General features: G+C 42.8%; 1 protein-coding gene across 1 annotated transcript in view; it reads left to right on the plus strand.

Annotated features, from left to right (window-relative positions):
- The first annotated feature begins 329 nt into the window (after positions 1-329).
- The window catches only part of LOC132826148 (phospholipid phosphatase 4-like), a 191,597-nt gene continuing 175,994 nt past the window's right edge, over positions 330-15,932 (plus strand). The window contains exon 1 of the mRNA XM_060841794.1: positions 330-424. Within this exon, the coding sequence (XP_060697777.1) occupies positions 330-424 (95 nt within the window). The remainder of the gene's footprint in view (positions 425-15,932) is intronic.

A 15,932-nucleotide genomic window follows, 5' to 3' on the forward strand; every position in this document is an offset into this window, starting at 1 on the left:
CATATGTTACTGTTTACCATTACATTTCACATATTTTAAGAGAAGATTGTCACAGTTTCCAATTGATTTTGTTTCTCACCATTCTGTTCTTTCTAATCTTGTCAATCCTGAATATTTCAGAATAAAAGTAGAGATTCGCCAAGCAGCTTTATTATAATTTTGAGATCTTTGTATCAATGGACTAAATTTGCATGTGTCTTGATGTGCTGTGTATGCAGCTTTAGGGAGGTGTATTTTAAATTGCTGCCATTCATAGTGTACCTCCAAAGGATGTGATCCAATAATCCCATGATTTTCAGTCAGCCTGAGAAACACTATTAGAAATCAGAATGTACTATACTGAGCTCCCAGTGAATGTATTTGAAAATAAGATTGCATCTAAGTTAAAAATCCACATTGTTCCACCAATCTTTGTGTATGATTGGTATGTTCATGTCAAAGAAAAAAATGCAACAATATTCACCTTTTTGCATAACGAATTAGTAATAAAGCTTTGACTGAAATCTGTTAAACCCCTTCCAGTGAATACACATACATTTCCTGATAACTTACATATACAGCTTCTTTTCATTTTTCCTAATTCAGCTTTGCCCTATGTTGTCCGAATTTCATTTACAGTCATGCTTTTGTTTTCCAAAACTCTATTTTCCTTTATTCCTTGAGTCAAATTCCAGTTTGTTCTCCTTCACATTTACACACATTCACCTCTGTTCTTACTCAGCCAATGTTATTTAGATCAAAGGTAATTATTTTTACATAGATGACATATACTTTCATAACAATTTTTGGCCATTTAGAGCTTCCAGCATATAAATATCCTTCATTACAGTTATTATCCTATTATAATATATACTCACTGGAGCCTGAGAGAAAACACTGGCAATCCCTCATGCTGAGCCTGTTTATTAATTTGACTCCAACTGTAATTGATACCATTTATTAAGTTTCTCACCTGGTTGTTCTGAAATTTGATGTTAAATTCAGAATCCAAATGGGGAAAAAAATAATGTTGGAAATATTAAACAACCAGAAAATGCTAGAAATGAAACATTTTGAATTGTAGTAAGAGTCTGAACACAATGAGTATTAGATTTTAGCAGTGCTTTGCTGCTCTCACCCCACTGCTGGTGGAATTTAGCTTGCTGCCTTTTTTAAATATTTAAGAGCTTTACTGAATAACCAAGGGAAGGCAATGGAAAAAGCATCTGACTCAGCAAGGTACACATTGGACTGACTAAATATGAACCATGTATGGGAATAGACAACCTTTTAACATTTTGAGAATAGAATAGTGTCACAAAATGAAAGATCTCTTTAGGCTATCTGGATCATGTAATGGCTGCGGGGTAGCTTTGTTTCATGTTGGGTTGTTCAGGTCTGACATTCCTTAGGTGAGAGAGTGGTCCTCATAAAGCCCCAGTAAAATCATTGAAGATAAGTTTCAGTTTATTAAAATCATTGGCATTTACATTAACAAAAATGCAACACCAACACCGACGAAGCATCATGTTGACCATTGTAACAATGTGGGGAAGCAGACATAAAATCTAGAAGATCAATCACACCCAGCAGCAGTAGGCAGTGCATCCCATATGAGAGTTAGTGTTTTCCTAAGCATCATAAATTATTTCTGCTATACGGAACAACCTCGATTATCTGAACAAGACAGGTGGGGAGTATTTTGTTCAGATAACTGATTGTTTGGATATTTGATCTGATCGTCAACAAAGCAAGCATTTACAGGACCTTAAGATCTTCTTTGGATAATCTGAAATTCAGATAATTTGATGTTCAGATACCTCAGGTTGTTCTGTATAGCACTACCCACACGATAACTTTGTGGTTTTTCTAGTGGGGAGACCAAATATTGGACATCTCTGACACCCATTAAAGACAGTCAGCATCTCTTAAAGGGAATGTGCATTCAGGGGTCAGAAAACAAGGAAGCAGAGCTATATAGTACAGCAAGTACTGAGAGGTCACCAGGTAATTGAAGGGAGGACAAAGATCACCTCACCCCACCCCACCCCCCTCACCCATTGCTAATAATAGCCCCACTCATGCCTACCAGTGGCAAGACCAATCATGTTCCCTTATACTCAATGCAAAATTCCACCAGAATTTCTTGTCCACCTCCTTCCATTCTTATGTAGCCACTTCACACTTTATCTCACTTCCTTCTCAGATTCATACCCTCATCACAATTGCAACTCTCACTTCCATCCTCTTACAGCGTGACCCACCATAGGTTAACTACTGACTCAGTCCAGTAAACACTACATTGGTAAACTGCAAGTGCTTTAGAGCCTTTTATCCCTGTACATTCACGACTGTGTGGCCACATTCTGATCGCATGCCATCTACAAGTTTGCTGACGACATGGTAGGATGGGTATCAAACAATAGTGAGTCAGAATACAGAAAGGAGTTAGAGGGCTTGGTGTGGTGGTGCAATGATGATAACCTCTCTGTCAATGTCAGCAAAACAAAAGAACTGATGTTTGACTTCAGAAAGAAAGGAAAATGTGTCCCCATCTACATCAACAGTGGAGATTGAGAGTGTCAAGTTCCTAGATACAATGATAACCAACAGCTTGTCCTGAACTTCCCACATCGATGCCATGGTCAAGAAAGCATAACAATGCCCCTCTGTCTTGGTGGCTTAGGAAGTTCGACATGTCCATAAGGACTCCCACTAACCTGTACAGATGCACCAGAAAAAGCATACTGTCCGGGTGTATAACAGTCTGGTATGGCAACTGGTCTACCATAAGAAACTACAAAAAGTTGTGTGCACAGTGCAGACCATCAAGGAAACCAATCTCCCATCCAGGGAGTCCATTTTCACTTCTTGTTACCACAGAAAGGTTGTCAACATCATCAAAGACTCCTCCCATACTGGTAATGCTCTTGTACAATCTCTTTCATCAGGTAGGAGATACAGAAGCTTGAACACATGCACCAATAGATTCAAGAACAGCTTCTTCCTTGCTGTTATAGACTGACAAAAGAACTCTCCAACTTAAATAATGTTTGTCTTGTTCATGTTGATCATGCTTCATGCACCTCCTGCGTAGTGTAACCTGTATGCCTCACTCTGTATGACCTTGCATACTACGATCTGCCTGTACTAGTCGCAAACAAATTTTTTTCTCCGTATACTTTCAGGGCATGTATTTGCCATTTCAGTGAGGGTCAACCTGCCTGCTTGATAAAGCTGCATCAATGTATCTCACGCTGATAAGCACCAATTCAGAGACTGCAGCCACATCAAGATTAGTTTGGGACACTTTATCTATGACTTACTGAGGGCAACATTGGAGCCAAGACAGGAGGTTAGAATGTTCCGGATGCCAGTTTTCATGTCAGTTCTGCTGCAGGGAGCTCAGATGCACTAGCCTATCTTCTTTCAAAATTACCATTGTGGTAAAATGGGGACAGAGAATGTGAATGGAATTGCCAGGATTGGGAAATTTGAGCAAACATCATCACTTGCTCCTTTGGGGAGCATGGTAGCTTTGCATTGATTTCAACTGGTGCGTATGGATTTGGGAATATAGTCTGCAGAAAGATATTTGTAATTGAAATGTTAATAATCCAGAAAGACAGGGAAAGTCTGTGACAATGGATGCCATAAGGTTGTTTGTGTGACCTGGGGAACATGCCTGCGCAGACACTGATTAAATGAACAGATATTGTTTAAAACTTGAACCAGTCCACCTCCAGCCGAAAGAAGTTGTATGTAGAAGAGTTGTGATTCCCATTTTATCTAAAATATAGTGTGAGGACAAACTAGAAAAGGAGTGCAGTGATAATGATTTTATCTAATAAAAACTGTGGCTGTTAATGACTTTATATGAAGAGGAACATTAAACCATGTCAATCAGAAGCATATAAGTTTTCAACATTCTTGTCCAGATGCAAGAATATTATTGTTGATCAATAGTTCACTAGAGAAACTGTGATTTTCAGTTTCATTCATTGTAAAAAGATATATAAGGCAGTGAGTTGAATACATAAATATTCTATAATATAGATACATGTCCCTTTAAGGTTACAGAATTTCATGACTCTTAACTGAATGAGTTAGTTGACTACTATTTTAGATTGAAGGTCAATAAAGAACCTAAAGGTTTTCTAGCACTTTTAAAGAAGGCACAAAATGCTTCTTGAAACACTAAAGACAACCAAGCAGAGCTCAGTAGTTTCAGTTCAAGCTAACACATTTCCCTACCTTTTGCAAATCACTCGTTCATAGTCCCTGCCACGCACAGCCATTTCATTCTCTTGTCTCTTATTCTGTTGACAGTCTACCCCATGCAACCACCTCTCCATTAAAAAGGAAACACAAATCTAAGCTGCAATATTAGCAACTAACATAAATGGAAGAGCTAAAACTGATAACTTTATTCTTGCCAACTCTCCAGAATGGATGAGGACATTTTCATTGTATAAAGTTATTGACTTCCTTGGCCAAAGTAAGCATTTTGTTCAAACAAAAATTATTTTCTCCCCCATCAAAAGCCTTCAGAAAATTTATATTCAGCTATCATTATGATGTCAGTTATTTTACTTTTCAGCACTTGTAACTTCTTCAAAATTCATATCACCAACTTATTTGAACAATCCTGTCTCCATCTGGGTTTGAAAGCTGACAAACTAATTATTGATCATTGGATGTGTCAGCCTCTAGTGGAATGACCACCTTTTATGAAAGGTGACCTGTATACAATATCTTTCATTCCGCCATCTATAATAAGTGAAATAGTGAAATCTTATCTAATTCAACTAAAACAGATTCAGTGGTTTTAAATCTGCAACTTTAATAGAATTTCACTGGTATGTCCTTGTACTTTTTAAAAGCTTCATTGAGGAAACATAACTGTCCATGAAAGAGCTTTGAAAAGCACAACATGAATTTGCATAAGCACATTAGTGGTTTGTGACAGTAGCTATGTTTATTTACTAAGAATATTTTTATTTGGCATCCGAGATAAGCTCAAAAGCCCATTTCTGATCATTTGCAATAGATAATAGTGGCTAAGGGAGATAACCCTGGGGCAAATAGATACATCACTGCATAGCATGGAATACTAGTAAGCTTTCTAACACTTTAGATCCATCTCCATGAAACTGACAACGTAATTTTGGACTTTGTCAGATTTCTGTTTAAATTCTAAGGCCCTGCATTTGACAAAGTGGCAGATTATATATCACACCTTCTAACTATCAGGCAGCAAAAGCTTTACTTTAGGATTATATATAACATTGAAACAGTAGCTTTGCAATATAGTGTGGCTAGCTTTAGCTACACGAGTCCACCCTCTTTTTGGATGACTGAGAGGAAAGTGAAGCAGAGCCTGTGTACCAGATAATGCACTCTTCTATTGCTTCAAATCTAACTTGTTCAAAGCTTGTTCTCTTTTTGTTGTGATCTTGTTGATCAGCATTGAACTCACTTTCTGTACAGAAAGCAATTATTTCTAAAATTGTGACTACTTAGAATGAGCCAGTTGCAAAAGGGTACTTGGCTGCATTTTACAGTGGCACCATTTGTTAGATTTGCACTTTTTTGTTAGCCTCTTGTATCACAGGTTCCTGTCCAGTAACTGTCAAAAAGACACAAAATCTTCTGAAATAGGATTTGCTTTGACAGACGGTAAGCAAGAAGGCATAAATTCATTGTGTGAGAGTTGCAAATGGAATTGACCACATCTGACCTTCCAGTGGAGGGAAGGTCACTGATGAAGTTGTTAAACATGGTTTGGTCTCGAACTCTATCTTGAGGAACTTTTGCAATGATGTGTTGGAGCAGAGATAATTGACTCCCAACTTTAAGAGCAGAACTCTTTTTTTTTGGAAGACATAAAGATAGGTAGGTCCTCTGGGCCAGACGGGATATACCCTCAGTTACTACAGGAGGTGAGGGAAGAAATTACTGGGCCTTTAATGATAATCTTTGAGTCCTCACTGTCCACTAGAGTAGTGCCAGATGATTGGAGGGTAGCAAATGTTATTTCCTTCTTCAAGAAAGAGAGTAGGAATAATCCTGGGAATCACAGACCAGTCAGTCTTACGTAAGTGGTGGGCAAAGTATTGGAGAGGATTCTGAGAGACAGGATTATTTGAAAAATCATAGTTTGATTAGTGATAGTCAACATGGCTTTGTGAGGGGCAGGTCATGCCTCTCAAACCTTATTGAATTCTTTGAGGATGTGACAAAACACGTTAATGTAGGTAGAGCAGTAGATGTGGTGTGCATGGATTTTAGCAGGCATTCGAGAAGGTTCCCATGGTAGGCTCATTCAGAAAGTAAGAAGGCATGGGCTACAGGGAAATTTGGCTGTCTGGATATGGAATTGGCTGGCCCATAGAACACAGAGGGCGAAGGTAGATGGTAGATTCAGCTTGGAGCTTAGTGACCAGTGGTGTTCCACAGAGATCGGTTCTGGGACCTCTGCTCTTTATGATCTTCATAAATGATTTGGATGAGGAAATGGAAGGGTGGGTTAGTAATTTTTCCAATGACAAGAAGGTTGGTGAAATTATGGATAGTGTGGAGGGTTGTTATTGGTTGCAACAGGGCATTGACAGGATGCAGATCTGGGCTGATAAGTGGCAGGTGGAGTTCAACCTGGAAAAGCGTGAAGTCATTCACTTTGGAAGGTTGAATTTGAATGCAGATTACAGGGTTAAAAGTGTGAAAAGAACAGAGGGATCTTGGGGTCCACATCCATAGATCTATCAAAGTTACCATCCAAGTTGATAGGGTTGTTAAGAAGACACATGGTGTGTTTGCTTTCATTTGCAGGGGAATTGAGTTTACGAGCCGTAAGGTTATTCTGTAGCTCTATAAAGTCCTGGTTAGACCACACTTGAATATTGTGTTCACTTCTGGTCATCTCATTATAAGAAGGATATGGAAACTTTAGAGAGGGTGCAGAGGAGATTTACCAAGATGCTGCCTGGACTGGAGGGCATGTCTTATGAAGAAAGGTTGAGGAAGCTAGGGCTTTTATCATTGGAGTGAAGAAAGATGAGAGGTGGCTTGATAGAGATGTACAAAATGATGAGAGGCAGAGGTAGAATGGATAGCCAGAGACTTTTTCCCAGAGTGGATATGTCTATCACAGGGAACATAATTTTAAGGTGATTGGGGAAGGTTTTGGGGGAATGTCAGAGGTAGGTTCTTTACTCAGAGAGTGGTGGGTGCGTGGAATGCACTGCCAACAGTGGTAGTACAGTCAGATACATTAGGGACATTTAAGCAATTCTTGGATAGGCACATGGAAGATAGTACAATGATGGGGACATAGGTTAGTCTGATCTTAGAATAAGATAAAAGGCTAGCCTGACATCAAGGGCTGAAGGGCCTGTACTATGCTGTACTGTTCTATGATCTATGTAACTGACTACTTAGCTGCTTGAGCCCACTTGTCCATTCAATATGATCAAAACTCATCTTTGGCCTCAACTGCATTTCCCCAGCAGCTCCCCATATACCTAGATTTCCTGAGTTCAAAACTCTGCCTATCTTCATCTTAAATATATTTAATAATGAAACATTTATAACCCTTTGTGAGCAGAGAATCATAAAAATTTATAAATTTTTGATTAAAATTTCTCAGCTCAGTTAAACAAGTGAAAACAAACTACTGAAGAGGCTGAAATAAAAACAGTTCTGGAGAAACTCCACAGATCTGGCACCATCTCTGTAGAAAGAGAAACACAGTCGAAGTTTCAAGTCCAATATGACTTCTCCAGAACCCTGGGTTCCAAAGAAGTGTCATTGGACTCCAAACATTAACTCTGTTCTTCTCTCTCTATAGATGCTGCCAGACCTGCTGAGATTCTCCTGCACTGTATTTCATTTCAGTCCTAACTGATCCGCTATTTATTCTGAGACTGTGCCTTATGTTCTAGATTAAACCCTTTCTGTTAAACCCCTTCAAAATCTGGTTTCTTTAAATGAGATCACCATTTAACTCGAATAAATTCCATTGATTTGATTTTGTTGTCACGTTTACCTAAGTACAGTGAAACACTTTGTGAGCAGTACGGGCAGATCATAGTAAGCAAGGACATAGAGACCATAGGGTGCTTAGACAGAGTGAGGCGTACAGGTTACATTGCACAGGAGGTGTGTGAAGCAAGATCAACATTAACAGGATCAACATTATTTGAATTTAGAGAGTCTATTTGTCAGTCTAATAGTGGCAGAGAAGAAGCTGTTCTTCAACCTTTTGGTTGATGTGTTCAAACTTCTGTATCTTCTGCTTGACAGAAGAGGTTGTAGGAGTGCATTACCGAGGTGGGATGACAACTTTTCCATGGCAATGAGAAATGTCAATGGAATCCATGGATGGGAAGGCTGGCTTCCAGGATGCTCTGCGCTGTTTACACAAACTTCTTTAGTTTCTTACGGTCCTGGGCAGAGCAGTTGCCACACCAGACTGCATCCCTGGGAGAATAGACCAAATTTACTCCATCTCTCCTCATACCAGTACAAAGGAAGATGACTATAACTCCAGCCAGTAGAGAGTTTTTTGTTACCTAGACAATTAGACAATAGACAATAGGTGCAGGAGTAGGCCATTCAGCCCTTCGAGCCTGCACCGCCATTCAATATGATCATGGCTGATCATTCCTAATTAGTATCCTCTTCCTGCCTTATCTCCATAACCCTTGATTCCACTATCTTTGAAAGCTCTATCCAACTCTTTCTTAAATGATCCAGAGACTGGGCCTCCACTGCCCTCTGGGGCAGAGCATTCCACACAGCCACCACTCTCTGGGTGAAGAAGTTTCTCCTCACCTCTGTCCTAAATGGTCTACCCAGTATTTTTAAGCTGTGTCCTCTGGTTCGGCACTCACCCATCAACGGAAACATGTTTCCTGCTGCCAGAGTGTACAATCCTTTCATAATCTTATGTCTCAATCAGATCCCCTCTCAGTCTTCTAAACTCAAGGGTATACAAGCCCAGTCGCTTCAGTCTTTCAGTGTAAGGTAATCCCGCCATTCCAAGAATTGACCTCGTGAACCTCCGCTGCACTCTCTCAACAGCCAGAATGTCTTTCCTCAAATTTGGAGACCAGAACTGCACACAGTGTTCCAGTCTCACCAGGGCCCTGTACAGCTGCAGAAGCACCTCTTTGCTTCTATATTCAATTCCACTTGTTATGAAGGCCAGCATGCTATTAGACTTCTTCACTACCTGCTGTACCTGAATGCTTGCCTTCATTGACTGGTGTACAAGAACACCCAGATCTCTCTGTACTGCCCCTTTACCTAAATTGACTCCATTGAGGTAGTAATATGCCTTCCTGTTCTTACCACCAAAGTGGATAACCATACATTTATCCACATTAAACTGCATCTGCCATGCATCTGCCCACTCTCCCAACTTGTCCACGTCACCCTGTAATCTCCTATCATCCTCATCACATTTCACCCTGCCACCCAGCTTAGTATCATCAGCAAATTTGCTAATGTTATTGCTGATACCATCTTCTATATCATTAACATATATTGTAAAAAGCTGTGATCCCGGCACGGATCCCTGCAATACCCCACTGGTCACTGCCTGCCATTCCGAAATGGAGCCATTTATCACTACCCTTTGTTTCCTATTAGCCAACCAATTTTCAATCCAATCTAGTACTTTGCCCCCAATACCATGCGCCCTAATTTTACTCACTAACCTCCTGTGTGGGACTTTATCAAAAACTTTCTGAAAGTCCAGGTACACTACATCTACTGGATCTCCCTCATTCATCTTCAGAGTTACATCCTCAAAAAATTGAAGAAGATTAGTCAAGCATGATTTCCCCTTCATAAACCCATGCTGACTCTGTCCTATCCTGTTACTATATCCAGATGTGCTGTAATTTTATCCTTTATAATAGACTTCAGCATCTTTCCCACCACTGAGGTCAGACTAACTGGTCTATAATTTCCTGCTTTCTCTCTCCCCCCTTTCTTAAAAAGTGGTATAACATTAGCCACCCTCCAATCCTCAGGAACCGACCCCGAATCTATCGAACTCTGGAAAACGCATACACGATTTCCCGAGCCACCTCCTTCAGTACCCTGGGATGTAGACCATCAGGCCCCAGGGATTTATCAACCTTCAGACCTAATGGTCTCTCCAACACTAATTCCTGGCAAATATAGATTCCCTTAAGTTCAGGTCCTTCAGCCACTGTTACCTCAGGGAGATGCTTGTGTCTTCCCCAGTGAACACAGATCTGAAGCACCCATTTAATTCTTCTGCCATTTCTTTGTGCCCCGTAATATATTCCCCTGTTTCTGTCTTCAAGGGCCCAATTTTGGTCCTAACCATTTTTTTGCCTTGCACATACTTAAAAAAGCTTTACTATCCTCCTTTATATTATTGGCCAGTTTACCTTCATACCTCATCTTTCCTCTGCGTATTTCCTTCTTCGTAATCCTTTGTTGCTCTTTAAAAGCTTTCCAGTCCTCAGTTTTCCCACTTATCTTTGCTATGTCATACTTTTCCTCTTTTAAGTCTATATGTTTCTTAACTTCCCTCATCAGCCACGGCCACCCATCCCTCCTCCTAGGATCTTTCTTCCTTTTAGGAATGAACGTATCCTACAACTTCTGCATTATACACAGAAATATCCACCATTGTTCCTCCACGGTCATCCCTGCTAAGGTATTGCACCATTGAACTTTGGCCAGCTCCTCCCTCATAGCTCCATAGTTCCCTTTATTCAACAGAAATATTGTCACTTCGATTGTACCCTCTCCCTCTCAAATTGTAGATTGAAACTTAATGTATTATGGTCACTATTTCCCAATGGCTCCTTCACTTCAAGGTCTCTGACCAATTCTGGTTCATTACACAATACCAGATACAGAATTGCCTTCTCCCTGGTTGGCTCCAGCACCAGCTGCTCTAAGAATCCATCTCAGAGGCACTCCACAAAGTCCCTTTCTTGAGGTCCAATACCATCCTGATTCTCCCAGTCTACTGCATGTTAAAATCCCCCATAACAACTGTAGTAACATCTTTGTGACAGGCCAATTTCAGCTCCTGATTCAACTTATATCTGACATCCAGACTATTGTTTGGGGGCTTGAATGTCTCCCAAGAGGGTCTTTTCACCCTTAGTATTTCGCAGCTCTATCCACACTGACTCTACAAGGCCACCCCACCCCCTCTGCCCATCAGTCTGTCCTTACGATAGCACGTGTAGCCTTGAATATTCATTTCCCAGGCCCTGTCCACTTGAAGCCACGTCTCAGTTATCCCCACAATATCATATCTGCCAATTTCCAAAAGAGCCTCAAGCTCATCCATCTTATGTCTAATGCTTCGTGCATTCATATATAGTATTTTTAATTTGTTACTGCTCTCACCCTTCCCATCAACCCCTATTTCACTCAACCTTACAGCATGATCCCTTTCCGAGTTTTCTGCCTCATTGATACAGTTGACTTCTCTTGTTCTAACTTTCCCTTCAATTTCCTTTTTAAACATCCAGTTTGTCCCCTCCTCCCCGCTACTTAGTTTAAATGTAGCGGTGTTGCAGTAGAAAACCTGCCTGCCAGAATGCTGATCCCTAACCTATCAAGGTGCAAACCGTCTCTCTTGTAGAATTTATGCTTACCACAAAATATACCCCAGTGATCGAAGAACTTAAATCCTTGCTTCCTGCACCAGTTCCCCAGCCACACGTTCAAGTCCATTATCTCCCTGTTTCTGGCCTCACCAGCCTGAGGAACTGGAAGCAAACCAGAGATAACCACCTTGGACGTCCTGCTTTTCAGCCTGCGTCCTGGTTCTCTGAAGTCCCGCTGTAGTATGTTCCTCCTCTTCTTCCCGACATCATTTGTGCCGACATGTACCACCACCTCTCGCTCTTCACCTTCATCCTTGAGGATTTCCCGCACTCTGTCCGCAATGTCTTTCACCCTGGCACCAGGAAGGCAACACACCATCCTTAAATCCCGTCTACTGCCACAAAAACCCCGGTCAGTTCCTCTCACGATGAAGTCTCCTAATACCTCTGTGCGATGTAAGACTCTTCCACTCTGCCTCTGCACCAACGTTTGATTGACAGGCCTGGCCGCCTCGCGGACTGGCAGTGCCATCAGTCTCTACTGTTTTCAAAAGCTTCAACTTGTTCCTGACAGGTACTTCTCCCGGGGTCTCTTGCACCTGTCTCTTCTCTGCCTAGTTCTCGTTTAAGTTTTACAAGGCCTATTTGATGCCATGTGCAGTCAAATTATGCTTAGGTATCAAAGACAGTCACTCTCACCATCTGGATCATCACTAAATGCTTGAAGGAATTGGCCCCATCGAATTTTGTACATTGTACAATGATCCGAGTTATGGGAACCCTGGACGAGTTGGGTTTTCAATATGCTGATATTATGGTCACAATTCTTTGAAGAACAGAATGTTTGAAATAACTAAAAGAAAAGAAAATAAGTGTCAGGATCCTGGGGTTGAACTGTAACACCAAAAACAAAGATATGTATATGCACTTTAACAAAATAAACATAAGTAATACAGAGCAAACATGTATACTGAGCAGGCAAGATAATGATGCTAAACAGTGTGGGAGTAGGAGTAGGCATTCAGCCTATTGCAACTGCTTCACCACTCTCTTCCCCACAATCTCCATATCCGTTGATGCAATTGATCTCCAATCTATTCATTTCTCCCTTCATCCTCTTTGCCCTGCCCCCAAATTCCGAAGATTCACCACCCTTGAAATCAAGAGATTTCTTGCAATCTCTGTTTTAAATGGCCTCATTCCTATCCTGAGATTATGGCCCCTGGTTCATATTCACCAGCCAGGAGAAACCTCTTCTCTAGTTCTATCCTAAATATTTAGATTCTAACTTTCAGGATTAACATGAGGTAAATATGAGTTAACAGTAAAACTTGAGTTGAACATTGACAGACGTTTATTTGAATGGCCAGTGTGATTAAAATAGATCTCTCTCTGGCATCAGTGAGCCACTAAATCTCATTAAGACTGTCTCCATCACAATGGACTATAATTCTACAAGCCTGAAGACATAGTTTTGTAACAGCCTCAGATTTAGACAACCTCAACAAATGCTCACATCTTGATAATTCAATCACTTCTCCAAAGACCGACCTCCCCAGGATTCCTGAAACTGCACCCGGTCTGCCCTGAAGCATCTGATTACTAACACAATTTCTGCAGCTATCAAACAATCAGTTTCACCATACTGCTGCTTAATTTCTCAAAGTTCCAATGTTTCTGATCTGCATCAAATAAATAATGTTTGTAAGCATCTTTTACTCTATTCTCAGCTGCACCAAACTATCAATGATTCGTAGGGCTTATTTTTGATTAAAAGGCTCCCCCCCTCCCCATAACACCATTCCCTAAAACATCCCCTCTGTCTTACATGCCTCGCATTTTTGCAAGAGGTAGGGTGGGAAGAGGTGTAATCCTGGTAGCTGTGAGAGTCAGTGAGTTTGTAAAAAATGTCAGTGTCAAGTCGGTCGTCATTAATGGAGATGGAGAGGTCCAGGAAAGGGAGGGAGGTGTCAGAGATGGTCCAGGTAAATTTAAGGTCAGGGTGGAATGTGTTGGTGAAGTTGATGAATTGCTCAACCTCCCCGCGGGAGCATGAGGTGGCGCCAATGCAGTCATCAATGTAGCGGAGGAAGAGGTGGGGAGTGGTGCCAGTGTAATTACGGAAGATCAATTGTTCTACGTAGCCAACAAAGAGACAGGCATAGCTGGGGCCCATACATGTGCCCATGGCTACCCCTTTGGTCTGGAGGAAGTGGGAGGATTCGAAGGAGAAATTGTTACGGGTGAGGACCAGTTCGGCCAAACAAATGAGAGTGTCAGTGGAAGGATACTGTTGGGGACACCTGGAGAGGAAAACACGGAGGGCTTGGAGGCCCTGGTCATGGTGGATGGAGGTGTAGGGGGATTGGATATCCATGGTGAAGATGAGGTGTTGGGGTCTGGGGAAACGGAAGTCTTGGAGGAGGTGGAGGGCATGGGTGGTGTCTCAAATGTATGTGGGGAGTTCCTGGACTAGGGGGGATAGGACAGTGTTGAGGTAGGTAGAGATGAGGTCAGTGGGGCAGGAGCATGCTGAGACAATGGGTCGGCCAGGGTGGTCAGGCTTGTGGATCTTGGAAAGGAGGTAGAACCGGGCAGTGCGGGGTTCCTGGTCTATGAGGTTGGAAGCTGTGGGTGGGAGATCTCCTGAGGTGATGAGTTCTGTATGGTCTGGGAGATGATGGTTTGGTGATGGGGGTGTGGGGTCATGGTCGAGGGGACAGTAGGAAGAGATGTCCTCGAGTTGGCGTTTGGCTTCATCGGTGTAGAGGTCAGTGCGCCAGACTACCACTGCACCTCCGTTATCCGCTGGCTTGATGGTGAGGCTGGGATTGGAGCAGAGGGAGTGGAAGGCTGCACGTTGTGAGGGTGAGAGGTTGGAGTGGGGGAGGAGGGTAGACATGTTGAGGCGGTTAATGTCCCGGCGGCAGTTGGAAATGAAGAGGTCGAGGGCAGGTAATAGGCCAGCATGGGGTGTCCAGGTGGATGCAGTGTATTGGAGGTGGGTGAAGGGGTCCTCGGAAGATGGGCGGGAATCCTGATTGTGAAAGTGAGCTCGGAGGCGGAGACGACGCAAGAATTGTTTGACGTCACGGCGTGTATTAAATTCATTGATGCGTGGACAGAGGGGGATGAAGGTGAGTCCTTTGCTGAGGACTGATCGTTCATCCTCAGTGAGGGGGAGGTCTGGAGGGATGGTGAAAACTCGGCAGGGCTGGGAGCTGGGATATGGTATGCGTGTGGAACTGGGAATAGGGGCAGAACCTGTAAATGGAGTGGGTGTGGTGGTTGGGGGAATGGGGGTGGAGTCATGAGCAGGGGTATTGTTCCCCTTGGGGTTCTGGGGGGTGGGGATAGTGACATTGTGGTTTGTGGGGAGCGTGTCAGTGGAATGCAAGTGAGTGGCGCTGGTGGGGGTGGAAGTGGTGGTGACCACGGCAGTAGGAGTGGCGGAAGTCACTGAGCATGTGGCATCAGCGATGATGTGAGGAGCGGAAGTGATGTCACGTGTGATGCATGAGGAATTGTGAGGGGCGGAAGTGGTTGTGGGAGTAGCCATGATGGGGGCGGAAGTGACATCATTAATCAGCATGGGAGTGGCAGCTGCATCAGTCGCATGGCTAATGCCATCTGAGTAGTTTCTGAGGCCAGGGGAATCTTCTGGAATGTTTGAGGAGCGCTGGTTATGGAGGTGGGGAGATAAAAGTTTGTTTGAGATGGAATTGAAATACTTTTCGTTGAGAGAATGAATTCTCCTGAGGATATAGTACAGAAAGGGTCCTTTGCAATTCTGAGAGAGTGTGGCCCTCAGCTGAGGCAGGGTTGACTGTAGAGAGGTTAGGTGCCGGCGCATTGCTGCGAGGGTGGAGCGGAGGATCTTGAAGGAGAACCGTTGCTGGTGTTTTTGAATCTGTAGTCTGTACTGTTTGTCCTACTGCCTACTGCCCCCTCTTCCTACTGTCCCCTCGACCATGACCCCACACCCCCATCACCAAACCATCATCTCCCAGACCATACAGAACCTCATCACCTCAGGAGATCTCCCACCCACAGCTTCCAACCTCATAGTCCGGGAACCCCGCACTGCCCGATTCTACCTCCTTCCCAAAATCCACAAGCCTGACCACCCTGGCCGACCCATTGTCTCAACATGCTCCTGCCCCACTGAACTCATCTCTACCTACCTCAACACTGTCCTATCTCCCCTAGTTCAGGAACTCCCCACATACGTTTGAGATACCACCCACGCCCTCCACCTCCTCCAAGACTTCCATTTCCCCAGCCCCCAATGCCTCATCTTCACCATGGATATCCAATCCCTCTACACCTTCATCCACCAAAGCC

This window comes from Hemiscyllium ocellatum, chromosome 22 (genome assembly GCF_020745735.1).
Source record: "Hemiscyllium ocellatum isolate sHemOce1 chromosome 22, sHemOce1.pat.X.cur, whole genome shotgun sequence".
Classification (NCBI taxonomy): Eukaryota; Metazoa; Chordata; class Chondrichthyes; order Orectolobiformes; family Hemiscylliidae; genus Hemiscyllium; species Hemiscyllium ocellatum.